General features: G+C 36.7%; 1 protein-coding gene across 11 annotated transcripts in view; it reads right to left on the bottom strand.

Annotated features, from left to right (window-relative positions):
- Positions 1 to 21,454, bottom strand: part of KLHL32 (kelch like family member 32) — a 296,021-nt gene that overhangs the window by 116,028 nt on the left and 158,539 nt on the right. For all 11 annotated transcript variants that reach the window (XR_011974432.1, XM_072642889.1, XM_072642891.1 and 8 more), the window contains one exon: positions 11,005 to 11,103. Coding sequence is in view for 10 of the 11 variants with exons in the window: in XM_072642889.1 (XP_072498990.1) it covers positions 11,005 to 11,103 (99 nt within the window). In the remaining variant the exon portion in view is untranslated. The remainder of the gene's footprint in view (positions 1 to 11,004; positions 11,104 to 21,454) is intronic.

The raw sequence follows: 21,454 nt of genomic DNA, 5'->3' as shown, positions 1-21,454 counted from the left end.
TCATGTATTTTATTGTGGGTATATTAAATATACATGATGGTGTGATCATTTGTCTTCTCTTATGTGAAAGCATGAAATAGCTCAATGTTAGATAAAACAAGAATGAGTAATAACTCTTCTTCTCACCCTGAAGATAAATGATTCTATTCAGGGTACCTAGGATGTATTATACATTTAGGATATACTGTTAAGTTAATAATTAAAAGAATAATAATACCTTATATAGAAAAGATAACCTCTTATAAACGATTTCAGTATTACTTAGTTAAAAAGTAATAACATATTATAACAGCATAAAATATATAACATATTCAGTAACCAAGGCACCCAGCAAAGAAAGATGGAAAATTTTCAATCTGCCACTCTGAACTTATTCAACAGGAAGACTACTGGAACTAGGATATCAACATTTTTTCCTACTATGATACAAACTCATGATCTAAAAACTTTGATCATTATGGAACTAATAATTTTCAGCATCTGCTAAGCTTTTCAAGGATCCAGTGGCTCCCAAGCCTGTAACCAGAACATGTTTTCCTTGAAAAGGCATAGCTGAGTCTCTACTGCAAAGACAGAGTATTTTTATTTAAATCCAAAATTCTCCTTCCCAGAACCTCCAAGAGAGAATAACATCTTTTGAATCTTTCTTTGTACTTTCATTGAAGACAGAAAAGATTAATTCCCACTTTAACCCATTTAGTGTAGAGCTAAATGAAAGACAAGGGATGACTAATGAGCATCAGTCACAGATTGAGAGTTGAGTGATGGAATCTGGTTCAGCCTTCTTAGATCCCACATTACTTTCAGATTTGTAGGCTTAAGAATGATTTACACTCAGGAAAGTTTGGCCTGGGCCTTGTGACTCTTTCAAATGTGTAATCCTACAAAAATGTAGCTTCTTCACTCTGAAAGAATGACCTTTCATTCTTTCAGACATAGGAAACAAAATAAATGGGGGGAAAGAATCACACAAAGATGCCCTTCTGTTTTCTTGAGTGATACAATGCCCATATACATCTAACACTTGTATTTCTTTTCTCTCATATTACAGCCATAAGTCTCCTCTTTCAGGTCACGTCTTCCACATAAAAGTGCTAAACTAATGCCGCTTAATGACAAATTAATGTCCATGAATAAAAAATACACCTCTAATAGCATAGAGTAATTTGCCATTACAATATCATCATTGGACATGCCCCTGGTTTAATACGATGTATTTAATTCATAACCTAATGAGTGATATATAAAAAGAGGGAGATGAACCCTGCAATTACATTTATGTGAGTCTGTCACCTTATTTGTAAAACCTTAGAGTCATTTACATTCAAATTAGAACAAATGAGTGATTTCACAAAGTGCGGTGACAAATGGCCACTGCAGTCCAAGACAGGACTGTATTTCCTGTGAAAACATGAACAGTTTCCTATTATTTGTTAAAAATTACAATACATATTGCCCAGCGTTGTGTGAATAATGACTTTTTTACTGATTAGGTCAGAAGACTAGTATGTAGGAAAATAAATAATTTTTCTTTGCATTTTTCCAGATTTTTGTTTGAATTCCTTTACTGACTTCTGATGGACTCACACTGCCACCTGCTGCCCATAAGTAGCTACTTGCAGTTCTTTCCTCTCAAAGAAAGTTCATTTCTCCATTAAAAGGTCATCTTGACCTCTTCCCTATCAGAACACTCAGTTTGTATGCCTAAACATAAACTATGACACTAGATAGTCAAAGCAAAACTCAATACAAAATACTGAACAACTATACTTTCACTTGGTGTGTGTAAGGGTGTATGAGGGGGAAAGGATGCTGTATATGTGAGCTAACGTGTCTATAAAATGACACAGCTTTACAGCTCCCAGATTTGTCAGAAGCTAAACAAAGGAGGCCTATGCCACAGTATGTCGTCCAACTAACTTGGACTTCCATGAGACATACAGATCTCAAATTCTATGCTCAGAAAAACATAACATCTGCCTTCAATTCCATATAAAACGAGGCCAGTCCTCAATAAAATTATCAAGCACGGGGTGGTATAGTTTCTCCTTGGACCCCATGTTTCCATTTCAGTACCATTAAGTGTTGGTTGGCCTTCCACTGCGTAGAACAGTGGTATCAAACTCAAATACAAATGGGGGCTACTAATATGTCTTTAAGGATCCTTGGGGTCTCATGTTGATTTAGTTTTAAAATGTAAAATTATCTGTGTTCTATTCTATTTGTTTTGTTAACTATTTCCCAATTATATTTGAATCTGATTTGGACTGCACTCAGGACTGTTACAGGTTACATATGGTCTACATTAAGTGTTTGACACTTCTGGCCTAGAATACCCCACTGCACAGCAGGCCTGGATCTTCCTTCCCTTATGATAATAAGCTGCAATACTTTCCTATTGCTTCTCTCCACAAAAATTTCCTCTTCCATGATCCTGTCTTCCAGAAGACTGCTAGTTAGGTGACTAATCAATCAAAAAAACTAATTTATGGCGAAGAATGACACCTATTCTCTGATCCCTTCAGTTTTTAGTGAGTAAATTACTCCCTATGATTCAATGCCAATTCATTATGAAGTAGGGTTGGCCCTATGCCTAGGTAAAGTAGGTTACTATGGACTGGGTATGAATTGAAAGGCACTAAAAGGCTCTGCCTGTCCCCAAAACACCCTCCTCTGCTAAGTGACTGGATATTCCCTCTTGATGTATTAATCCTTAGTGTCAAGTAGCAAACCTGGGGGGTCAGTTGTGGGGGAGAAGCGCAATGGTCATTGTCAAGAGCCACATGACATGTTACTGGGGAAGAGGGCGAGAGACCTGGAGATATCTTCTAGCCATCTCCCATTAGCACAGACTAGTTCAAGAGCAAAGATTCCAGCCCTGAAGATACAGGTGATGGATAGGTATGTCTTAATAACTAAGTTCTAAGTATCAAAGGGAAACAGATGGCTATTCCTAGAAAGAAAGTGCATCTGAGTAGAGACTCAAGGAAGTTGAGGATGCATAAGAGATTTGGGACTGGAAGTGTAGGTCAAAGCTAAAATGGTACTCTGTACAAACCAAAGAAGTGTTAAAAGAGAATTTTAGTGAAGAAGCAGGCACAAACTATAGAGAGGAGGGGCGAGTGTAATGTGTAGGATTTCTCCATTTTGGAATTGTATTTTAAGCTGGCTGTCGTACTTTCATGATACACTGATGTTTAGAAATAATCCTAATTTATCTTGGGAATGAAACTAGGAGAGGGTTGCCCCCATTTCAATTTCACTTCCCCTTCAAACACTAAAGTATGTAAAATATTCATCACCTTGATGCTCAGTAGCAACACACACACACACACACACACACACACACACACACATACACATACACAAACATACACAGATACTGCCCCCCCCCCCGACTTTTTTTTAAACTTCCTGAAATTTTAAGAAATTCTGTCAGTGGAGATTATTAACTGCTATGTCACTGGGTCAGGCTACCTCAAATTGTCAGTAACTACCAGGCAAATACTTTTGTTTGGCCATGGGAGAAAAGTATAGAGCGAGAGCCAAAGTGCCCTGGCATCCCAGAAGCTTATTTTGGTAAGTGGCTTGGCATCATGGGAGTTTGTTCAGCTGGCTTCATGGAAGGACTCCAACTTCCACTAAAACTCCATAAATCTGTCTAGTTGTTGACCATGAGGTAAGGGACACAATCCATTTGAAAAATATAACAAGTTGTACAGCCAATCGTTGTGTGTGAGTGGCACAATGGAGAGAGGCCCTAGAATCACCATCAAAATGGTCTAGGTTTCAGACTTGGCCCTGATAGTCACTAATTCCAATATTTACTGTGGTTATGTGAGTCTTTGAATCCCAGTCTTGTCATTATAAATCTTAGAAGTGCTTGTACATATAAACTATGATTATTGATAATGGTGGTCTACAAATGTAATTAGAGAAGCAGATAATTCACATTCCAATTCATTTCAGTTCCATTTATACACATAACACAGTAACTGCCAATAATATCTTTTAATATATTAAACACAAACAGCATGGTGCTAAGAGAAGAAAAGAATGTAGCTGATGGCCAAGGAAATGGCTTCTTTTAAGTTTCTCATTGTGCATGCTTCTCCTCTGTGCTAAAATAGGGGAAACATCACCTCTCACCTCATTCCTTTCTCCGGAACAATGCAAACGATGACCATGCTCTTCCCTTTCAAACCTTACATGTATGCTGTTTACCAAGTCTCTAATGTCACTGCCATGTAATACCACATGTCAAGGTGAACTGTTTGGCTTCTTTCTACCTACTAGACTGTGTGTGCTCATCCTTCATTGCCGAAGAAGACCATGCCATCACAGAAATAATGACATGACTTGTACTTGACTTGGCTCTGAGTTAGAGAGGGCTGACCTACTAGACTATAAGCTCCATGAAGGTAGAGATCACATCTTCTATAAACTTTATGCTTCATCTACATGTATCTACTTGCTGTTCCCATTCCCCAACTCCGTGCCTTTGCCAGGAATGTTCTCCTCCTCACCTCTATCTCCTGGTTTCCCTCAAGACTCAGCTCAAATTTCACTTTCTCTAGGCCTTCCCTGATCTCTCCTCCCCCACTCCTCTCTGCTACTGCCTCCTCTCTGATTTTACCTTACACTCCAGTTACATTTATCTTGTAAAGAAATTGAGGTTTGCATGTTGCTAAAATGGGAGGTCCTTCAAACAATCAGTCGATAAACATTTAATAAGCCCCTAAAATGTGCCAGGCAATGTGCTAAATGCTGGAAATACAAAGAAAAACAAAGAAAGTCCCCACTGGCAAAAAAAAATTACATCTAATAGAGAAAAGCAACACACAAACAGAAGCTGAAAAGGGGGCCAGGCTGGGTGTGGGCATGAAAAAGCAGTCTGAAGCAGGCAGAAAAACTCCGTTAAGCCCCCTCTTTAAAGAGAGGTCCTGAAGCCCAGGTCTCTGCCCTCTAGTCAGAGGGGCAGAAAAGAAAAAAGGACCAGGAAGATTCAATTTTGCTGCAACATGAAATTCCCCAAAGATGAGTTTTCTGTGAAAGGAATGGAGCAATGGAAAGTTTCAAAGAAACTCTTTGAGGGCAAAGACTTTATTTATTCCTCTGTGCTTAGCTTAATTATACTCCTCAGGTGCTGTCACCCTGTTAGACTGCGAACTCCTTAGAGGTAGGGGCTATTTGTGGCCTTTCAACTTACTTAGCACATTGCCTAGGACATAGTAATTACTTAATAAATACTCATTGATTTGACAACTATAATAGAGATGAAGACCTGGGGAGTGGTCTATCAAGCATATTATATATAGATCTAGAACATGTGGAGATTAAAAAATATATAAAAACAAAATCAGATCAGAACTCTGATACATGCAGTGACTAATTTTAGCCTCAGAGACTCTCAGTCTGCATTTCTTCATGCAGGAAATAGGGAACCAATTAGAAAATAAACATACAGGACTTTGAAAACTGTAAAGCACTCTATATTTCTATTATTTTTATCCTAGCCTGCTGGAAAAAGAATGAGATACACAAAATATGGTAGTTTGGACTGCAAAAGATGGTCATTTTTTTTTAGATCATACTATGTTAATGTATTCTAAGAAAGGTTCTCTGGCATTTTACCCAACTCAAAAGGTGCTAATAAACATGAGGAACACTGGGCAAAAAAAGTAGTGTGCAGTAGTGGTGGTAGAATTTTCCTTAACTATGTTTCTTTCTTACATGAGAGGGAATCATGGAGGAGGATGGGTCACTGAAAAGTTTGATACTAATGTAAAAAAGGAATTAATAAGTCATTTATTTCATCAAAACAAAATCTGTTACCTGGATTGACTGGGATCACTTCCTAAATTCTTATTTGAGCATTTTACCAAACTGGGTTAGATCAACATCCTTATAATTTTGTGAAGGCGCTACTTCAAAACAAAAGTTATCAAGATTTTCATCTAAAAAATAAATTATTTTAGTGTTTTTAGCCCCCAAATGCCCATAAAGATACTGGCACACTGCCCCTTGTGAGTATTAAAAACAAATATATCAAACCAAATGCCATAAAAATGATATCAAAAACATTATCTTTGTATCCAAAGGGCAGCACATTATGTTAGTGACACTACAGCTTCCACTCCAGGGTTAATCTGTTTCTTTGCTTAAAATGCTTATTTCCATATAGATGCCTCTTATTATAGTGATAGAGGAATTTGAACAGCATCATTTTCAAGACCACCTAGATTAGACTAGACAAAGAGACTCAGCGAATCAGGACACACTGAAAACCTCAATCATTGAACCCCAGAGCTCCTAAATAATTGCAGAGGAATATGCTGAATGTGAAAAGCATATACAGATGCATGAATTCTAAAAAGCACACTAGGGGGAACATTGTGAGCTATTAATTTCACACATCTTGCTCAACTTCTAACATCAACTGACATATCTTGAATTTTTTTAGAAGGTCAAATACAAACAGAGAGGTCCTTCGTGAAATACAGAAAGCAAAAAGGCAAAGTTATACTTAATTGGAGCTGAAGCTACATAATACATTTCAGATACTCAATAGTTTGAAAGTTAGCTGTTAGTATGCTATCATAACAAACTATGTGGGGGAATACCCTCTAGTTCCTCATTAAATTATTAGTGACAGAAGATATAACCTTACCAATTTGTAACTGAAAAGTCAATCCCTAATCTCATACTGGAAGACCTCTTTAGGCTTCCAATATCATTCCTTTTGCTGGCTACATCATCAGCGCACAATTCCTCTCTGGAACCTATTGCTGCCACTGGAGCAAACATCTCTGGGGTAGTAAAGATCTTCCAACCTTTGATAGTCTACCCTCAGGGACTGTGGTACAATGGACAGAATACTGGCATCAATAGAGACCTGCATTCTACTCCTACCTCTGTGTGACTTGTGAATTACTTCTATGAACCTCAGTTTCCTCACCTGAAAATGTGTACAATAATATCTATAGATCTTACTTCAGAGGGTTGCTGGGAGGATCGACTGAGGTAATAAACACAAAGAACTTTGCAAACCTCAGCACACTATGTGATTATCAATGAGGATGAAAATGACATCGTACTCTCCAGAAAAAAGAAAGGGAGGGAGTGCCTGTCACTTCAATGGTATGAGTTTCTGTCTCTTTGACTTCAGTAGTGATTAAGAAATATGGAGAGGAATCCCCTGGGCCACAGGGTAAGCAGACCAGGGGAGCTACTAGCAGTGCTTCAAGGAAAACCTCCTCAGACCGTCACTATATCCCCCTCAACTCTGCTTCCTGGTTTCTCCAGCTTCCTTCAAGTCTCAGTTAAAATCCTACTTTCTTCAAGAAGCCTTTACCAATCCCCCTTAATCCCTCTGGGATTAGCTCCAAATTACCCTTGCTCATACATGGTTGTTTATATGTTGTATCCCCATTACACTATAAATTCCTTACAGGCAGGCACTATTGTTTGCCTTACAAAATAATAATATAATAAATGCTCGTTGACTTGACTTAACTACAGTAGAAGTGCAGATATAAGTAGTGGTGTCTCAGGTATATTGTAAGTGGCTCTGGAACATGTGAAGATTACAGAATGACAAAATAAAATCATATCAGTACTCTGATATATGCAGCGGCCAGCTGTAACTTCAGAAAACTGGTGGGGAAGCACTGCTCTCTCCTCAAGACAGTGAGGTGGTAGACCATAGTTAGGGACTGACGTATGGCTAGTGTGTGAGTGTGTGTAAGTGTCTGAGTGTGTGTGTGTGTGTGTTTATTTTCCTTAACAATGCTTACTTTTTACATGGAGGGGTGGCCTATGAGGAAATAAGGATCACTGGGAAGTGACACTGATATAAAAAAAAGAATCAATAAGATCTATTTCATCAAAATATTCACTTATCTCAGTGACTGAAATAATTTCTTAGTGGAATATTTTTACCAAATTGAATTAAATCTACATCCATTATAACTCTGGGAAGGCACTCTTCTAAACATAAGCTAGAAGCGTCTTATCTCAAAAAATGTGTTATTTGAATGTGTTTAGCCCCCTCCCCCAGATGCCCACAGGGATATAATATGTTAAAATAAGATGCATCTGAGCAATGAAATATTAATACATGATAAATAGTCAATAATACATATTAACAGCTGCATGAATCTCCCAAGTCAAGAAGCATACTGACCCCACCCAGAGGTAGCCTACTCCAAAGATGAACAAGACACAGCTACAGAGCATGGAGATGAAGATCCCTAGTTCTAGAGAGGCTATACCGGCCTTACACATTGTTATTCTACAGTCAAATTACCCCTTTCCCATGTCATGAGTTCTGCCACAATTTTCTTTTGTTATTGTCTAGTCAATTTGTTGTACTTGACTTCATGAACCCACTTGGGTTTTCATGGCAAAGATACTGAAGTGCTTTGCCATTTCCTGTCCCAGTTCATTTTACAGATAAGGAAACTGAGGCAAACAGGGTTAAGTGACTTGTCCAGGGTAACCCAGCCAGTAAGTGTCTGAGGTTGGATTTGAAATCAGGTCCTCCTGACTCTAAGGCACTCTATCCACTGTGTCACCTTGCTGCCCCTCAGCTACAATTAGAAAGTACCAATGAACAAAATAAAGGAAGAACGGTCAAAAAATAAAAGCTTACAAACAACACTGTGGAAACTCACATGAGGTGATCTGAATTTCAAATGCTCCGAATGCTTCTTGAAGGAAATTCTATCTGTATATAACCCAGTTGTTGCTTTGTGTCAGAAAAAAACCACAAGGGTGAAATGTCAAGGTTTTATACTGACCTCCAGCAAGTCACCTGATGTCTCAATTTCTTTAAGGGGGCGGGGGGGAACCAAGCCATGAGCCTCCTGAATTCATCTGGAATTTTACAGAACTTACACACCGCATGTCTCTGAATCAGAACACCGTTACCAGAATACTGTCAAGACGTATCACTGTCTTTTAAATGCCTATGGCAGCAAAGCTAGTCAGGTAATACATAAAGCTCAGGCTGTAATGCAGACGGGATGCTAAAATGACAAATACAAGTCAATTCAATTTTTTCATTAAAACACACTCCTTATAAGTCTTCTAACTTTTATATACTACAGATCTGCCTATCTGTGGAAAAGGATAAAACCACATTCTTCTTACCTCCCAGTGATATTGAAAGAATGAACAGAAAATGAGATAAAAATAGAATAAAAAAATTAAATGATGTCAGGTAAAATGTGGTGGCGCAATTATAAAATGTGCACACATTGTAACTGACTTTTCTCCCTATGCTGACTTCTTTCGTTTGTTGCTTCATTTCATGACTCCAAGAGTATTTTTATGCTCACCTTTCCCTGAAAACCAACAGAATGCCTCTCATGTAGAGTGGAATCCTAGGCAGCTCTGTACTAGGCCTGGAGACCTCAGGTCCTAATCTCCTCTCTTACTTCTTTTGCAGTTTGAGCCTTAGTAGGTCATTTAATGTGTTCAGATTTTAGTTTTTTTCATTTGGTTTTAGTTCTTTCATCTTTCCATCTGTAAGAGACTGTCTCTAACACCCTTGCTACTCCATTTTAGTGATTATCTAATCTACTACCTTATGAAAAGGAGTCACTGAAATCTCACATTTGATGAAGTATCTTTATAATTTTATTTAAAGGAATAAAAATATCTTGGTACAGTAATACTACGAAAATTTTTAAGTGTCTACCACAAATGTTTGTTGATATTATTTATTCATCTGCACCAAGGGAAATGAGTATTAAAATAAATAGATCTTTTGGAGAAGAGGGGATGCAAGGAACTCACGCATTTATTAAATAGCTCCTATGGGTCAGGCAGTGTGCTGAGCACTTTACAAATATTATCTCATCTGATCCTCACCACAACCCTGGAATATAGGCACTATTATTGTTATTTCTCTTCTACAAGTGAGGAAACTGAGGCAGATAGGGATTAAGTGACTTGCCCAGGGTCATACAGCTAGCATCTGAGTTCACATTTGAACTCGGGTTTTCCTGAATCTATGGCCAGTGTGCTAGCCACTATCCCACTTAGAGTCTGAACAGTGCTGGTTACCGCCAGAACCATTCCTCTGGCATTAACCAAATCCTGCCTTGACCTATTACTTTCTGCAGCTTTTCTTTAAATATTGCATTTTTATTTACATGCTCAGATGCTTATTCTTTCCCTCCCCATGTAGTCTAAAAAGTTCTTTCAGGCCAAGTACAAGACCTTATAGGAAAGCAGAAAAAACACTAGACTTAGCAGAGCTGAGCTCCAAACGCTCCTCTGATGTTTACTTGCTCTATGGTCATGGCCAAACCACTTGACTTCTCAGAGACAAAGCATCCTCATCAGTAAGTGGAAGCACCCTCGTACAGTGAAAAAAAGAGTGGCTCTGCAGGAAGAGAATCTGGGCTCCAAACAAGCTTATCATTGCTTACCTGTGTGACTTCAGGCAAGTCACTTTCCTTCCCTGAGATTCAGTTTCCTCACTGTTAATAGGAAGGGATTCGCTTCTGAGGCCCCTTCTGATTAAACCTATACAAAGTAGTGTTAATCCTGGAAAGAGTGCCAGGCTGGGAGTCAAAAAACCTGAGTTCAAACCTGGCCTCAGACATATAATAGCTGTGTGACCCTGGGGAAGTCACTTAATCTCTGCCTCAGTTTCCTCATCTGTAAAGTGGGGATAAAAATAGTACCTACCTCTCAGGGTTGTTGTAAGGAACAAATGAGATAACTGCAAGGTGCATAGCACAGGGCCTGATACATGGTACATGCTACATAAATGTTAGCTATTAGCTATTGTTAACTATTATGAACTATTTTGGGTCAGTTTCCTTATCTGTAAAATGAAGGGGCTGCATTCTAAGGCCTCTAAGGCCCCTTTCAGCTCCAAGTCTATGATTTTGTGACATCTGAACTTCCTACCTCAAAGAGTTAAGGAAAGTACTTTATAAATTTAAAGAATTAATATAATAAGCATATTGGTGTGGAATGAATGAATACCTGGATGAGATAGTGGGAACATAAATTGAGGAGTTCCAGTAGCTGAAGATGGCTTCCAGCTGCCAGGACATCCTGGATCACTCCCGGCTCCAAAAGAATCTGTTTTTTTAAAAAGAAAAAAAAAATCAATGCTAATAGAAAAGAAATGCTATACTGATGAATTTATACATAATGGGGAAACAATGGCTTCTGTTTGCATTTACACTAATAAAGTGAATTTTGACAGAATTTGCCTCTCTACTGGAATCAGTCCTAATCTCATTTCTAGAATGAAAAAAAAGAAACTCATCACCAATCATCACTTTTTAGGCAGATGTAAGTTATTTTTTTTAAGAACAACATAAACATTTATATTCTCTATCACTACAGCACTACTGTAAGTAGCATGGAGATGACCATGAGTTCTAGAAGAATATACCAGTGCTTCAAAAACTCTGGCAGATCCAATCATTCATGGACCCAATGACAGACTGAGTCTGCTGTCCATAGGTCAGCCTAGCTAATAGTGGAAAAGCTCTTCATCAGGAGGATACCTTCTAGATGATTAAGTATTTGACAGAAAAGAAAAGCACAAGACAGTCCTTTGTCTTGTGCTGCTCCTTTCCATGTCTGCAATGATAATGGCAGAATGTTGAGGAAAGGTACCCAAATGAACATTTTTAGACCATCTATTAATATTAACTGTTACTACTCTAACATGACATCCTAATCCAATGACCAACGAGTTGATATGGTGCAGTAGTAGAAAGAGCACTGGACTTGTCAAGAGTTGAAATCCCAAGTTTTCCACTTACTATGTGACACTCAATGTCTTTGGGCAAGTTACTAAATTACTCTAGGACTCAATTTTCTTACCCGTAAAATGTGAGGGTTGGGTTAGAGACCCTATAAAGTCCCTTCCAGCTCTAAATCCATAATTCTAAAACAATATTCTCCAATTACCAATATCAAGTCAGACATAATGTGCTTAGAAAATGTATGTTCTCCAAAAGTGTTTGCCCCTATCATGGAGGATTTCCAGGGAAGAGTCCAAATCTGGGTGGAATTCCTCACAAAGAGTGAATTCACACAGGTCCTCCTATTTGTGGATGACCTTATGTTCATTGTATCAAATGCAGAAATGGTTCAGAATCTCTTAAATGATATCCATAATCATAATCCATAATTTACACAGGAAAAAACCAAGTGGCTGAAGAATGCCTACTATCCAGACAACAATATTAAGTTTTATGGACAGCACTTAGTGCTGCTTCCTCAGCATATTTATCTTAGAAAGACAATGCACTAGACCCAAAATTAAACAAGGGGAAGGAAGGAGCAAAAATTTCATTTGGGAAACTGCATGGCTCTTTTAACAACTCCAAGGTCATACCTGAAATAAAAACCCATTTTACCATCATCACTGCCTTCTGATACTCCAAGATGGCTGCAAATTATGGAAGAACACAATATCCACAGAATAAAAATTAGGAGTCACCAAAGGGAAATGCATGTTGAGCAAAAAAAGCTACATTCCTAAGGGTGAAGGGCCTACAAGGAAGGACGTTAAAATATATCATTGAAAAGAGAAGTATGATTAGAAAAGGAGGAAAGTGCATCATGATACGAAAGCAAAAGATAACGGATTGAGAGCCTGTGTGCTACAATGGTACCCATAGGCTGAAGGGATATGAAAGAAGCGCCACGTGTTGGCCAGAGCCCTGGTGGAGGAGAAGATTCACACAGAAAGAGAAGCAGCGGATGATTTGTGATCTGTACCACTGGAGGGAGTGCCTGCATCAGTATGACGATAGAGCCATTCAAGCACTGAAAGATACCATTATCATCATCTGTTTTCTTATGTTCATAATGTATATAACACTCCCTCTGGTTCGGTTTTATGCCAAAAGAAACAAACTTTTACTTTTAAAAAACACGTTTGGGAGTTTTATGGAAATAGGTTTTAGAGACAACATTTTTGCTTTGCCCTGAAGAAGAGATGAGAAAAAAAATGACATTCCTCCTTTCTTTGCCGAGGTAGAAGATGAAGGGAGAGGAACATTCCATTAGATTTAGCTGATATATTGGTTAGGTTTGCTGAACTGTTTTTTCCCTGCTTTTTTCTTTTTTAGTCTTTGTGATAGGGGACAGGTCTCTGGGTAGCAGAGAAAGGAGGGACTATTTGGCATTAAAGTTGATGAAAAATCAAATTTTTTAAAAATGTTATTTAAAAGACATTTTAAAAGGAAGAAACTTGATTTTGTGTGTGTGTGTGTGTAATACTGCATAAGAGGAACCTTATTCCCTTCTGTATTGCTACAATTGTAAAAGTCTCACAGGGTAAAATACTAGGTGTATTTCCTTTTTTCTTTTAGTTGCATCTTACAGAATATGAAATTGGATTCTCAGCTCCACCTTAACCACTTTTACATATGAAATCAAAGTCTTAAAAATACTATGTCCACCAAGTCAAAACAGCATGGAAAAACAAGGTCCCCAAAGAATCCTGCCTACATTAATCCTTCAATGTCTAAGGATGGAGTTGTAGAAAGCAAGAAAGGAAGTTAGACTTAGTTTTTAGCATCTGGCAAAAAAGACAAGGCAACAAATATTATTAAGTGTACTAAGTACCAGTCACTGAGCTTTTTAAAAATTTTTATTTATTTTATTTTGAATTTATGAAACAAGACAACCATTTCCGTAACACAGTAGAATAAAAAAAGAGACAACTGCACATTGCCAGGCCTAGAGGCCTGAGGGCTACCCGAGTCTTCCCTTACTTCTATCGGAGGTCTTCGGTTGGCCAAACCGGATGCTCGTATGAGAGAAAGGACGTTCCAGAGTCGAACAAGGGTTGAGCTTTATTTCAGGGTCTAGTTACAAGTGCAGGGGAATTCTTCCTTAGGAGGGAGCGAAGAATCTCCCAAGGAGGCAAAGATCTTACAATAAGAGATTGGAAGTAGAAGTGTAAGTGGGGAGAGAGGGGGAGGGGAGAGAGGAGAGAGGAAAAGCGGAGCCTTGTTGTCCTCACACGTGGCCCCTCCGCCCAAGAGAGCTTTCAGGCTTTCCTGATCCTACTTAAGCTCTCCAGCCACATAGTTTGCATCTGAATACCGTGCCTGTTAGGTGTGCCCAGATCCGGGACAATCTCGAGGGCGGGGAGAGCTCTCTCCCATCACGTTTCTCATGGGAAGAGGCGGAAATACACGAGATAGCTCGGTTCACCTTGATTCCCAGTTGTTTCCTGGGGGGGCCTCGTGAGAACTCTAAGATTTAGAAGTTCCCACCTTTACCCGCCCGAGACTGTCCACATGGAATTGAGCTTCCATCCCCAGCAGCACATGAAACTGCAATCATATATAACTTGTTATTCCTTTTAAATATATAAAAGTTATCATGTAACTTTCTTTTTTTTTCTTCACCCAACCCACCCTAGAAATGGCTATCATCGGACACAAATACGTACATAAATGTATTTCTACACATATAAAATCATTCTACACATAATTCTATTTATCAGTTCTTTCTTTAGATGCAGATAGCATCTTCCTTCATAGGTTCTTTGTTGTTAATGTGAGTATTTGTCATAGAGAAAATGACACTCATTATGCTTAAAGGAATAAACTAAAAGGAATAAGCAGAATCACTGGCTTAAAAAAGTAAAAAAATTAACTTTATTGCATATTTAAAATAGCAAACTGTACCTAAAATTTGCAATTTTCATGTGCAACCATCTTTTTCATCATACTACGTTATGGAAATACTTGTCTTATTCCATAAATTAAAAATAAAAATAGAAAAAAATAGCAAAATATACAAAGTACATACTGTTAACTCTATGGACGTTGATTATAAGACCACAGTGTCATTGAGCTAGGACTGGAAGAGACCCCTGAGGCTAGGTACTCCAACCCCCTCATTTTGCCAATGAGAAAAGTGATGACCCTGAAAGTTAAGTGATTTGTTTGAGGTCACACTGATAGACGAGAGGTGGGATCTGAAGCTAGTTTCTTTAATTCCAAAGCCAGTGTTCTTTCTATTCTGCCTCTTTTCTATCCAATCATAAGTAAGAGCCTGGATTTTGCTAATACCTCCAGAAAAGAGGGTTTTGACCAATGTACAGAATCACAATGTAGCCTCCCCATCCCAGCAGGTAGGAAGCTCTATATTCTTGCAGAGAAAGAATGCCCTAAGGCACAGGATAGGGAATAGATGGATTAGAAAATCAATGTTTTCATTTCACAAAAGTGGCATTCATGATAATCTCCAAGGCTTGATAATGCCAGACACAAAGACTGGCATCACAGAAAGACAAGATGAGTATTATATAGTCTGTGTAATATGTCTAGCAGCCTTACTTTAAGGGAACATTCAATCACTTCAGAAAAAGCATATGAGGTTTTCATTTTTCCCTAAGGTCTTTATTTATAAATCAGTTTCTTTAAAAGATACTTTAGTCAAAGACCATCTTGGTCTTTTTCAATAAAAGTAGCGCTAAGTCTTTTTTAAAGATGAACTGGGGCCAGAGGGTGGAGCATTAGACTTTGCATTATGGAGACCTAAGTTAAAATCCCACCTCTGACACTATGGCACTGAGTAACATACCTAATCCCTTTCAGACTCACTTTCTTTACCTGTAATAAGAATACCTACACAACAGGGTTGTTGTGAAGATCAAATGAGATACTACAAGTAACTTGTTTTGTACACTTTATTTATAAATGTTAACTATTCTATTTTTAAAAATTGTTGGATAGACAAATCTTGCTCCTTTGGGTAATATGAATATGGATAGGATGCCAAGCACTCATTAGCACCAGTGTTACATACTCTAGAAGGAAATCTTACTTTTCTTTAAATATTTTTCTGAGGATTTCTACTGGATGAGAATACAAACAGAAAGCCAAGTTTACATAAGATTAACAGGAGAATGCTCTCCAATGACTGCCTCATGAAATGGACAAAAAGGTGACAGTGGGGGCCATCTTTTGAAAAAAAAAATTAAAAATACAAGATTAAGTAAGTGTATCTGGAGCAAGAGAAGGCAAAACAGAAGACAGCTTTTTGAAGGTAACCCACTAACGAATGTGGAAACTTTGAAAAATCACCCACTTTGGGTGGGACTCAATATTTATTTCCTCATTTTTTTGCAACACAAGAGTATTCCTCATATTCACGTATGATAATTTATTTGGCCTTTCCTCAGTGGATGAATATCCCTTTAGATTTTTTTTTTTACAGGTTTTTTATTTGTTGTTGTTGTGGCTTTTTTGTTTTTGGCCACCACAAAAAAGAGCTGCTCTAAGTATTTTTGTACACATAGGACCTTTTCCTCTTTTGTGTTCATCTTTTCAGGGTGTAGGCCTAGCGTGGTATAAATGGGTCAAAGAGCATGTACTATTTAATAGTTTTAATTTGCATTTCACTAACTAATAGTAATATGAATCATTTTTTTTCTTATGGTTATACGTAACTTGAATTTATTCATTTAAGAATTGCTTTTTTTTAACATCTATACATCATTTACCAAATGCGAAATGGCTTTTATTCTCATATATATTAATCTATTCCTTATATATCTTAGAAATTAGACTTTTATTACAGAAACTTGCTGCAATGATTTTTCCCAGTTGTTTATCTTTTAATCTTAGCTTTATCAGATTTGTTTGTACACAAACTTTTAAATTTTACATAATCAGAATTATTTAAATGATCCTCTCTATACCTTGTTTGTCATGAATTTTTCTTCTAACCACAGATCTGATAGATATGGGTAGATTTCAATTAATGCAAATAATGAATCCCATGAAGTCCTAGCATTATTTGAATTTCCAATATTTCAAGTTACAATTACACGTAAAATAAGGCCACTGGTTCTAGCATGATGGAAATATGCAAGTGAATATATTTTAAAATTAAAATGATATCTACTTATTAAAGTTATATAAGAGCTAAGGGTAAGCAAAAAGGTTTTTTTCCCCTAATTCAAGTTAAATACAAAGTAATAGAAAGTTATAGAAAGCTATAATCATTTTACAAAGCTATAGAAAGTATAAAAAGAATTAAAAAACAGAATGTCATAGCTAAAAATAAGCCTGTGCTGATGATAGGACAAAAACATTGTTATGCTCACTTAAAATATTTTAGCACCATAAGCTGAACTATCTTACCTCTCTCTTTGAATCTTCAGATATAGCTAGTAAGTAAGTTTTATTGGGTGAATATGAATGCTCACATTCTCATACAAGGAACCAACTATAGTTGGATGACCTGGGGCATTATCTAAAATTAGTAATGCTTTAAATGGGATTGTTGTCTTAGTAATATTTTTCAATTATTGACCTAAAATAACTTGAAAATCTGTCTCTGAAAACAACTTTAGTCACCCATGTTTTCTTATTTAACTGCCAAAGAACTGGAAGAGACTGCTGATTGTAATCCCTCAGAATACAAGGATTTTTTAAAAATTAATTAATTTTGTTTTCAGTGTTCTACACTCACTACCATATAACTCAGATTATTATTTTTTCCTCCCTCCCCGAGATGGCATACAATTTTGTATAGGTTCTACACATACATTCCTATGAAATACATTTTCACTACAGTCATGCTGTGTTGAAGAATTACAATGAGGGGGAGAAATCATCTAACAAACCAAAACGCAACACACACACACACACACACACATACACACACACACACACGATCTGATACATTCTGCAGTTGAATTCCATAGTTCTTTCTCTGGATGTGGAAGGCATTTTGCCTTAGAAGAGCACTGGGAATTTTTTTAAGTCCTTGCATTGCAATGTAGTTCCAAGTCTACCAGAAAAAACTCTCGCACACTGTGGTCGTTGCTGTGCACAAAGTTCTCCTGGTTCTGCTCCTTTCGCTCAGCATCAGATCATACAAGTCCTTCCAGGCCTCTCTGAAGTCTTCCTGTTCATCATTTCTTATAGCGCAGTAGTATTTCATTACCATAATGTATTCAGTCATTCTCCAACTGATGGTCATCCCCTTGATTTCCAGTTCTTCGCCACCACGAAGAGAGCTGCTGTAAATATTTTTGTACATGTGAGGCCCTTTCCCATTTTTATGATCTTGTGGGAATACAGTCCTAGAAGCACTATTGCTGGGTCAAGGGTATGCACATTTTTGTAGCCCTTTGGACATAGTTCCAAATTACTCTCAACAATGGTTGGATCAGCTCACAGCTCCATCAACAATGAATTAGTGCTCCAACTCTCCAACATTCTGGCCTACATTTATCATCTTCCTGTACTGTCATGTTAGCCAATCTGATAGGTGTGATGTGGTACCTCAGAGCAGTTTTGGTTTGCATCTCTCTAATCAAAAGTGATTTAGAGCATTTTTTCATATAATTATAGACAGCTTTTAATTTCTTCCTCTGAAAATTGCCTGTTCATATCCTTTGACCATTTATCAACTGGGGAATGACTTATATTTTTGTACATTTGACTCAGTTCTCTATATAGAATACAAGGATTTTGAGACCAATAAATATAGAGTGGTTTTAAATTAAAATCCCTTCTCCATTGTCTTCCAATAAAAGTTTTAGTTGATCCTTAATTCAATTCTTTAAATTTGAATTTTAACTTTAAATTCAATTCGAATTTACTTTGTTAGAAATGTAAGTTTTAGAAGGTATTCATTTTGAGAATAAGTGTTAATCCACAATAAAATCATTTTGATCAGCATAGCCACCTTCTTCTATCATTTTCTTTAAAACAGGATATTTGGAAGCCATGTCCTCATCTGCACTGGCCAACTCTCAGGTAATTTTAACATTATGCTAGTGAACTCAATATTTAAAGTGATCAAACAACAAATTCTTGCAATAAAAGTTTTTCACTATCCATCATTTCTTCTCTTTCACTGCCTTAAATAAACTAGAAGTTTTGTTAAATGGCTACTCTGCTAAGAGGAATGATTTTTTTACAAGGATGCTCCATTTATAGCACTGTAACACTGTTATAGTTGGTAGTTCTTGCAAAATGCAAAAACACTGATGCAACCTGCCCTTTCGTTTTATTTCACCTGCATAATTTATGATATTCTGCACCGTAGATTAAGGCATTCTAACACCTCATTCTATTTTACTTATCACGATTATATTCATGTCTTTAATATCATTTCTTTTCCTACTTAAATAACAAGTCTCTTCTTTATCACACTGATAGTGTTGCCATCTGAAGTCTTCTTCCTTTTGTCCATTTTGTTAAAGGCTTATTTTAAAAATTACACAACTTTTAGTAATATTGTATCCAGCAACACATCACAACCATACACAATGGTAAGTGCAGAGTGACTACTCAGTAACATCTTGAAGCCATCAACTAACTTGTATGCAGTTATTACTTGAATTTTGGCTCATGTTAAATACAACCTGGTATCATTTTATACTTTTTACAAAGTTGAATTTTATACTATATCGGCTCACATTAATCACAGACTAGCTGTAATTTTTCCATGTTTCTCTAATTTGTTTATGATGTGACCTTTTATACATGAGTCACAAATCCATTTAAAGCACATAATGGTGTATGTTATGAGGTGTTGTTCTAAATCTAATTTCTTCTGTAACTACTGTCCAGTTTTCCCCAGAGTTTCTCTTAAATAGTAAGTCCTTATCCCCATTGCTGGGCTCTTTGTATTTATCAAATACTAAGGCACTGGATTCACCTACTTCTATATATTATATGCCCAATCTCGTCTACAGCTAGATCTCTATTTTTTAAACAGTACAGTTTGATATCTGGCACTGCTAGACTTCTTTCCTTTTTTTCTCATTATTTTGCTTGAGAATCTTATCATTTTTTGCTCTATATGACTGTTGCTATTCCTCCCCTCCTAGTTCTATAACATAATCTTTTGGAAGCTTGATTAGTACAACAATGAATATGTGCATTAATTTACGTAGGATTCATATATGTTTACTTTAATGATTTGACCTATTCATAAGCAATCACTATTTCTTCCCAATTGTTTAGGTTTATATTTCTGTATAAGGGCAGCTAGGTTGGCACAGTGGATAAAGCACTAGTCCTGGAGTCAAGGAAACTCATCTTCATGAGTTCAAATCAAATCTCGGACACTTACTTGCCATGCGACCCTGGGTAAGTCATTTGCCCTGCTTGCCTCAGTCTCTCATCTATCAAATATGGGGAAGCAGATCAAGCCACTCCAGTATCTTTGCCATGAAAATTCCAAATGGGGTTACAAAGTGTCAGACATGACAAATGACTAGACAACAATGTATTTCTGTATATAATGTCTATTTTGCAATTATACTAATATGGCTTTTATATATATCTTGGTAAATAAACTTTTAAAAATTCATATATTTTACATATTTAATAAAATGTTATAAATTTTATATATTCTATCATATAATTTTGCATATCACAAATGTAATAGTTATTTTAAATACAATTCTTATTTTCTATATCTTCCTGGTAAGTTTTGTTGATATTATATAGAAATGCTAATGATTTGTGTGGATTTATTTTATATTCTATAAATTTGCTGAATTTGCTAATTCATTTCATTTTCAGTTGACTCTTTAGGATCACCATCATATCATCTGCAAAAGAGATAATTTTGCTTCTTCTTTACCTATGCTTATTTTCTCAATTTCTTTCTCTTGCTTCATTGCTATACCCAGCATTTCTAGTACTGTACCATGTCAAGTAGAAATGGTAACAACGAGAATTCTTGTTTCATCTTGATTTTACTAGAAAGCAGTATAGCTTATTCCTATTACACAGAGTTGTTACCATTGGTTTTAGATATATGCTATTTAACATTTTAAGGAAAGGTTCATTTATTCCTATGTTTTCTAGTGTTTTTGCCATCCTTTGATACATTCTATTTTTCACTGATTTTGTTATTAGCATGCTTACCTGTTTAGTTTTCTTAATATTAAATCAGTACCAATTTCCTGGTGTGAATCCACTCTAGACATAGTGTATAATTTTCACGAGATATTGTTTTAAGTTATCTATTGATATTTTTATTTAAAATCTTTGCATTGATGCTCATATATAGTTTCTGAATCACTAATAAATACATTGAACAGTTTAGGGCCAAGGAAAATCCCTGAGGCTCTCTATGGAGCCATCTCTGCAAGCCAGCATGGATCCATTCATGACAAGTACCGAGATGTAGTCATTCAACATGTTCAGCATCCATCCCACTACGTTCAAATGGAATGTAAGGCATTATGTTAATATTACATGTGTAAGACAATCACAATTTCGAACCTGTAAATTGCCATGTATGTGATTTCTCTTGTCTCCTCAGGGCTTAGTTTAATAACAAAAGCTTGTTGACTGCCAGCATGCCTAGTTTAACCTTCATATAATAAGAATCTAAATTTTCAAAAGGGCAAACAAAAGGGAAACAATGTGGTATGGTGGAATGAACTTTGGATTAAGAATCAAACAACCTG

This window comes from Notamacropus eugenii, chromosome 2, assembly GCF_028372415.1.
Source record: "Notamacropus eugenii isolate mMacEug1 chromosome 2, mMacEug1.pri_v2, whole genome shotgun sequence".
Lineage (NCBI taxonomy): Eukaryota > Metazoa > Chordata > Mammalia > Diprotodontia > Macropodidae > Notamacropus > Notamacropus eugenii.
This window is presented reverse-complemented; position numbering and strand designations above follow the sequence as displayed.